The 6719-nt window shown below is 53.2% G+C and overlaps 1 protein-coding gene across 1 annotated transcript; it reads right to left on the bottom strand.

Annotated features, from left to right (window-relative positions):
- Positions 1-4274: 4274 nt before the first annotated feature.
- On the bottom strand, positions 4275-5035 carry COPT5 (copper transporter 5). Its single transcript, XM_048674297.2, has one exon. It carries the CDS (start codon positions 4920-4922, stop codon positions 4461-4463), a length of 462 nt encoding a protein of 153 aa, XP_048530254.1. The 5' UTR covers positions 4923-5035; the 3' UTR covers positions 4275-4460.
- Positions 5036-6719: the final 1684 nt, after the last annotated feature.

Genomic DNA, 6719 nt, shown 5'->3' on the forward strand with positions numbered 1-6719 from the left:
CGTATCGGTCAAGGCTTTACGTGAAGCTAGATTCGCAGAAAACTTGCAGTTCAAGGCCCAGTCCACTGTTCAAGTTGCCTACTAGTGTAGCAGAGAGTTCTAGGTGGAAGTTCAATTTAAAAGTCTCCACTGCAGTACCGGTATATAAAACAGTGTTTTGGAACCAAAGGCAAATTTTGTGTGCCTCTGGGATCTGGTGGGGGATTGCTGGAATTTTGTCTATTTTGGGCCTAGCCCAATAGCAGTTTCAGAAATTCCTAATAAATCCTAGAGGCCCACGCAGTCCATTCGTGCAAGGCAAGAGGTGGAACTAAAGTTTAGTCCCACATTGCTAGTTTAGAGGGAGTTGGACCTCTTTATAAGGGAGGCTCTTTCTCCACATGTATGAGGATGAGAACAAGAGGGACATCCACGCGCGCTCCTCCTCCGCCGCCCGCCTCGCCACGCCACGCCTCGTCACGACGAACCGCGCCGCGGGTTGCGGGAATGAGCCGAGCCGATGTCTAAATTTTTGCCACGCACGACGGGTATACGAAAGGTCATGCGAAAGCTGAAACGTTTTGCTGTAGTGGAGATTGAATACGAACGGCGCACCTCTTCACCTGTTGCCTTTTCGTTTTGTCTCCCTCGTTCTCTTCAGCTCCCAGCACAGCCTCTCACCTCCTTCTCTTGCGCCTATAAAAGGGAGGCCGCTCCTCTCAGAGAGACGCACCAGAACCTCTTCTTTCTCTCGCCACAAGTTCCTGAGCACTGCGCTGCTGCTATGTTCTTCCCCATCCCGGCTTGCGGCGTGCACCGCAGGTCGGGACAGTAGGCCTTCGAAACCGCACATTTTGAGTCATGTACGGGAGAAGGGTGATAAGGTTTTTGGGGAGCGCTCAGCGCGACTACTGACTTCTTCGTCACGGACGCCCCGGACTCCAATGACTACTTCCCCGATGACGACTTCTTCCCTGACGTCGACAACCTTCTCGATGACATGGCTGGCGAGGACACCGACCCCAAGTCCAGTGCTACTGCTGCTGCTGTCCCGTACGTGTTCTTGCTCTTTCTGTTAGAGGTCGTCTCGCAGTTCTTTGCTCTACTGTCTGTCCTACATATGTTAGGTTCTACGCCATTTATGCAACCTGTTCTACTATCTGCTTTAGACTTGTTTGGTTGCAGTTCATATATGAAGATGTTATTTACCTTCTCTCTGTCAGATCGCATGACTACTTTTATCCATGTTATATTAGTCATGCTTTATCTAATATTTCTATTAATAAAATCATTTGGTAAATTGCTCATATTTCCAACAGTTCCGATATATGTGGACGGTTTGAGAGTCCGCATTGGAGATGCCTTAGAGCATCTCCAGTAGATCCTGTATAGCGGCACGGCCCGTATAATTCCGGTGACTATACGGGTTTGGCCTATTTTTTGGGTCAGGTCAGGCCTTGTATAGTCGCCCCGGCCTGTAAAAAGTTAACAGCGGCCAGGAACCCTCCCTCTCTCCCGAGTAGCATATATTCGGGTTCGCGGCCGGGATACGGGTCAACCCCCCCTCCCGCGATGATTCTCCATTCCCCCCTCTGATTCTCACTGCCGGCAACCTAAATCTACCTTCCCGCCGATCGATCCGCCACGATGTGGGGTGGGATGTGGAGCTCTAGCCAGCTAGGTGGCGACGACCCCGAGCGAAAGCACCGCGTCGCCGCCGGCGCGGCGAGGAAGTGGTCCGCCCAGCGGTACACCAACCAAGTCCTTAAGCCGTCGGCGTCCCTCTTCCTCCGCGAGACAGAGAAGTACGACCAGCGGCTGACTCGGCTCGCCTACAGCGGGGATAGCTCCTACATCACAGGTAGCTCCTCCGACTCGCGCATCCCGATTGTGAATAGGGAGGCGAAGGACAAGCCGCGGGCCGTCAAGGTGGAGGGGGGAGGATGCGCCCCCACTCCACATCGTCAAGACGGAGCCGGGGGAGGAGCGTCTGCACGGCCACGGCGTCATCGGCCCGGAGGACTACCTCGTTGGGCCCGAGGCGGACGCCTTCGAAACGGTGCTTGCCGAGCGCACTGTGCGTGAACATGAGGAGGAGGAGGAGGTGTGTCGCCAGCAGGACGAGGAGATCAACGCGTTCCTCTACGAGCAGGCGCTCGCCGCCGCGTGCGAGTTCGACGCCAAACAGGCGGGATGGCGCCACGAAGCCGACAAGCAAGCCAAGATCTACATCAATCTTGTCTCCGACGATGACGAGGAGTGAGCACCGCCGCAACCGCAGCGTCGCCGCTCCACCCGGAGAGCTCCAGTGAGCTCCATTTTTGGCTAGTTTGGGGTAGGGCAGCATCGCGACGTAAAATATCTTTGCAATGCATCCATGATCAAACTATCTATGTAGTACTGTGTTTTTCTGTCGCGCATCCGTCTCTGCCATTTTGAAGGAGCGGCGGAAGACTAACACGAGGAGCGCGTCCTTGGGATCCACCGCACGTGCGTGCCCGGCGCGTGGCCATCCCCTTTCCCGTTGTCGCCCTCTCCTTCGCATGTTGCCACTCGCGGCGTGCTGCCCGTGTCTCAGATTCAGATGTCCTCGTCTGTGCCGGCACCAAGACCCAACAGTGTTGCGGTAGGCCATTCGAAGCAGATTGATCTTGCAGTGGCGGGCGGCGTACGCGGAACTGCGTGACGGGCGGGAAGGCTGGGCAACATGGGAGGGCGTGGAACCAAAGCGGTCGCTCCCGCCCTAGACCACTCGCGACCATCTCAAAGCAATGCAGGAGGGAGATCTCCTCCACGTCGGCCCGCTCCGCATCGCGCCGCAGGCTTGCCCACTCGTCGGAGCCAACGCTGCTGCCTTTGCTGGGCAACATTGGAAGTGGGGGTATTGGGTAAGAAGGAGAGAGAGAGTGGAGTGAACTAATTGCCTTCGGTCTAGAACTCGTTCAAAGGTGGTTGTTTGTGGGGGATAGACCGATGACAAACGCGCCCGAGCATGCCCATACCTGCCCTAGATTTGGTCTAAATATGAGATGGGTCGGTCAGTCTGGACGTATAGGGTTGATGTGAAGAGCCCGTGTGGGTCATGGTTGACCGGACCGTCCGCTCGGTCAATTTGGCTGCAGATGCGCTTACCGAAAGTGTTATGACCGGCATATTAGCGGCTTAGCCCAATTAGTTGTGGCCCAGTTTATCTTATCGTTATTAGGAGCTTAGCTCATTATCTTATTAAGAGGATTATATAAACTCGTGTAAGGACATGTTTGGATATTAAGAAAGAAGCAATCATATTTGCTTGGCTTCCTTAGGGAGCCGGGAGACCTAACCCTAGCCGCCGCCCCTGCACCCTTTCTCTCTCTCTCTCCCTCTCTCGCGCGCGCGCACGCAACGACGACGTCCCAGCGCCGCGACCACGCCTTCCTCCACGCCGTCCCTCCTTTCACCTCTACAACCTAAAACCACGCTCTGGTAGGGATCCGGTTCCTACCAATTCGGTATCAGATAGCTTCGGTGCGATCATGTCCTCGCCGCCGCCCACCCCGACCCTTCCGCTGCCGACCGCGACGACCGCCCATCAGACCACCACAGCCAGTGCCCCGCCCTTGCCGGTGCCGGCCACCTTTGTTGTGCCCGTCCCCGCCGTCTTCATCCCGAAGGAGATGACGGCTGCCATCCGGGATCTCACCCAGGCGGTCACGAGCATCTACACGTTCCTCGCGAGATCCTATGGGCCGCAACCGTCTTTGCCCTTAGCCACCCCCCCGGCGCCCTCCCTCTCTCTCGCGCGCACGCAATGACGGCGCCCCAACACCGGCGACCAAGCCATCCCTCCTTCCACCCCTACAACATGAGACCACGCCCTGGTAAGGATTCGGTTCCTAGCAGAAAGGGGATTACGCGTGTTCAAGGACCCTTGAGTGAGCTTCCTTACATTGATCAGCGGACAAGCAAGGCTCTACCGACAAGCAAAGCATGCCGGTACAACAGAACTGGGAACAATACGGTTATATCTTTGGCTTTTCCCCTGCATTCCAAGGGGCAAGGGATCCTACCTTCCGTTCATTCGTAGGGTGGGCGAAGGAGCACGAAGTACTTCTCTTCCCAATGGTCGAATCTGGCCAGATAGGTGTCTAGGTTCCGATTTCTTCTCTTCCCTGCCAAATATCGCCTCTTGGATTCGTGACAGCGAAACACAGAGTACGATGTCTGACACCAGCTCAGCTCGTAACCCTTAATCAAAGGAACCGTCTTCGCACACTCTTCAATCAACTCAGAAACGCATCAAAAAAACAATTCGCTGTGAGAAACACGCATCAAACACTGTTCTGATTCTGTATTCTACAATTTCCTCCCGGACGACACCAAACATCTGCAATCCCCCAAATCAATTTGTACACCATCTTATTACCCCACCTGCGTTGTACAACATCAAGTAATCATCACACCTTGGGGGCAAGCCGGCGACCCGCCCCTCGTCCGATTCTCTACGCGCAGGCGCAGGGGTTGTCGACCACGACGAGGTCGTCCCCGCCCACGTCGCCGCTGCGGAACGCCAGGTACCCGGCCGCGAGCCCGAGCACCACGGCGATGAACACCCCGCCGTTGAACGACATGACGGCGAGCATGAGGAGGTACCCTATGCCCGCGTTGACCCCGAAGAGCGCCGCCGTGGCCACCCGCGCCGGCCAGCGCCCGCCCAAGAAGGCGGCGGAGCCCGGCGCGAGCAGCGGGGCCCGCGCGTCGGAGCCGGCGGGCGGGGGCAGGGGGTCCGCCTTGGCGCCGGCGAGGAGCTTGACGCGGATCCGGAAGGCCTCGAGGTACTGGTAGAAGGCGGCGGCGAGGAAGAGCGCCAGGAGGGAGAGGAGGTAGCCCGTCCACGCGGACGTGCGCCAGCCGTCGAACAGGATCGTCGCGGACGTGCCCCAGTAGAAGGTCATGTGCATCATCGTGGCCGGCGGGCGGCGACCGAGGGAGGGTGGGGTGGGGTTTGGGATTTCGACGCGGTGGGGGAGGAGAGACGCCGCCGGACGGGGAAGGGGCGGGCGGAAAGGGAAAGGAAGGACGAGGATTTCCGGCGAAGCGACCGGTGGGATTTTAAAGGGGCGGCCTTTGTTGACGAGCCGCGGCTTTGGGGCACGGGGTTTCGATGTATTTACGTTCCGTGCCATTGGAATGAATGTAACGGAGGTTGAGCTTCCCGGCACGTTACATCTTGTCTCGCTGGGGTTTTACTTTTTACTGGAGTAAAACTTCTTTACAGGAGATCCTTAGCAGCAAGCAATGCCTAACGACCGATAATTTTTGTCTCGTTTCTTCAAATTTTCAACGCATTTATTGTTAAGATACTACAAGTAATTTAACATACTATAAGTAATTTTCTGCTACGTTTAATTCAAATTCATCACGACTTTATTGCCACGCTAAAATCACACACAATAGACTTTGCATATGCCCCGAAACACATGCCAGTTCCATGGTGGTCAGTGGCGGAGGCAGGGGGGTGCTGGCAGGGGCCAAGGCCCCCCCTATGCTCTCACAAATACATCTATATGTACTCCTAATCTTTCATTTTTCAGACAAAATTAGCTAGGTTTAGGTGATTTGGCCCCCTCTAACATTATATAACATGTTTTGGCCCTCTCTATATTTAGTTTCTGGCTCCGCCACTGATGGTGGTGAAAATGGCGTAGCCCTTCACCCTAAGGGAGCAGATGGCCGGTAGTCGAGCTTGAACGAGCAATCATGCTTCTCAACAACCTTATCATCTCCCACCTAGTGCAGGTCATCAATTGACCCGTCTTTCATGAGCATGCTCTTCGGTATGGCTATGTACATTACTATTTTCTCAATTAGAGAGAAATGAGGCGATGAAACTGGCATCCGGTGAAAGAAATCTTTTTTAGAGAAAAGACGTTGACCGAGCCTGAGAGAAGGCTCAAATCTAGCCCGATTTTGAATTAACAAAGCCGTCAACCGGCCAGGATCACATTGATCATTGGTGAAAGAATCTTTGAAAGCGGAAAAATGTGTCTACAATGAGCTTGAGTATTTTCACGTACACCTTTAAGGACTCATTTGATTCAAAGAAATTTCATAAGGTTTTTGGAGGATTTTGATCCTTAGGAATTTTTTCTGTGATGATGGTTTGATTTGTAGGATTGGAATTCTTATGAATTTTTTCATAGGATCCACTTGTACTACATTTTGGAGGAAATTTTTCATCCACTCAAAGCTCTTTGTAGAATTTTTTTGTTTTTTCTATGCTATCAAACATTCTTTCAAATCATGAAGGGCGGTATAGGATATGCCACCTTATTCCTGCTTTTTCCCCTATTCCTATGTTTTGAAAATCATGCGAATCAAAGAGGCCCTAAACATTATTCACGCAATGCACAGAGTGAATGTGTGAGTGAGTGGGTGAGGTGTGTGTTGTTACTCTTATTTGATGCTACAAGGACCTTATATGTTGGTGTTTTCTATAGGGATGTCAACCGGGTCCCGTTTAATTCCGATTAAAGTTCACTAATAGTATGATAGTTCAAAAGAGTTTTTGTTTTTTGAGGAAAATGAACTAACGAGCTAGCAAAAACTAACTAGATGAGATTGGCGGATGTCGTTTATTTGCCACTTACATCCCTAGTTTTCTACTCAACCATCAATGCGGAACTAAAAGTTATACACATGCCATGTACAATTTGAATGGGCCTTCAAAAACTTTTACAGTACCATGCTCAGACATAGTA

The sequence above is a fragment of the Triticum urartu genome, chromosome 5A (assembly GCF_056163025.1).
Source record: "Triticum urartu cultivar PI428250 chromosome 5A, HENAU_Tu73, whole genome shotgun sequence".
Lineage (NCBI taxonomy): Eukaryota > Viridiplantae > Streptophyta > Magnoliopsida > Poales > Poaceae > Triticum > Triticum urartu.

Bases quoted from the DNA above. Each gene is read 5' to 3' on its own strand.
- COPT5 (XM_048674297.2), bottom strand. From the start codon at position 4,922: ATGATGCACATGACCTTCTACTGGGGCACGTCCGCGACGATCCTGTTC.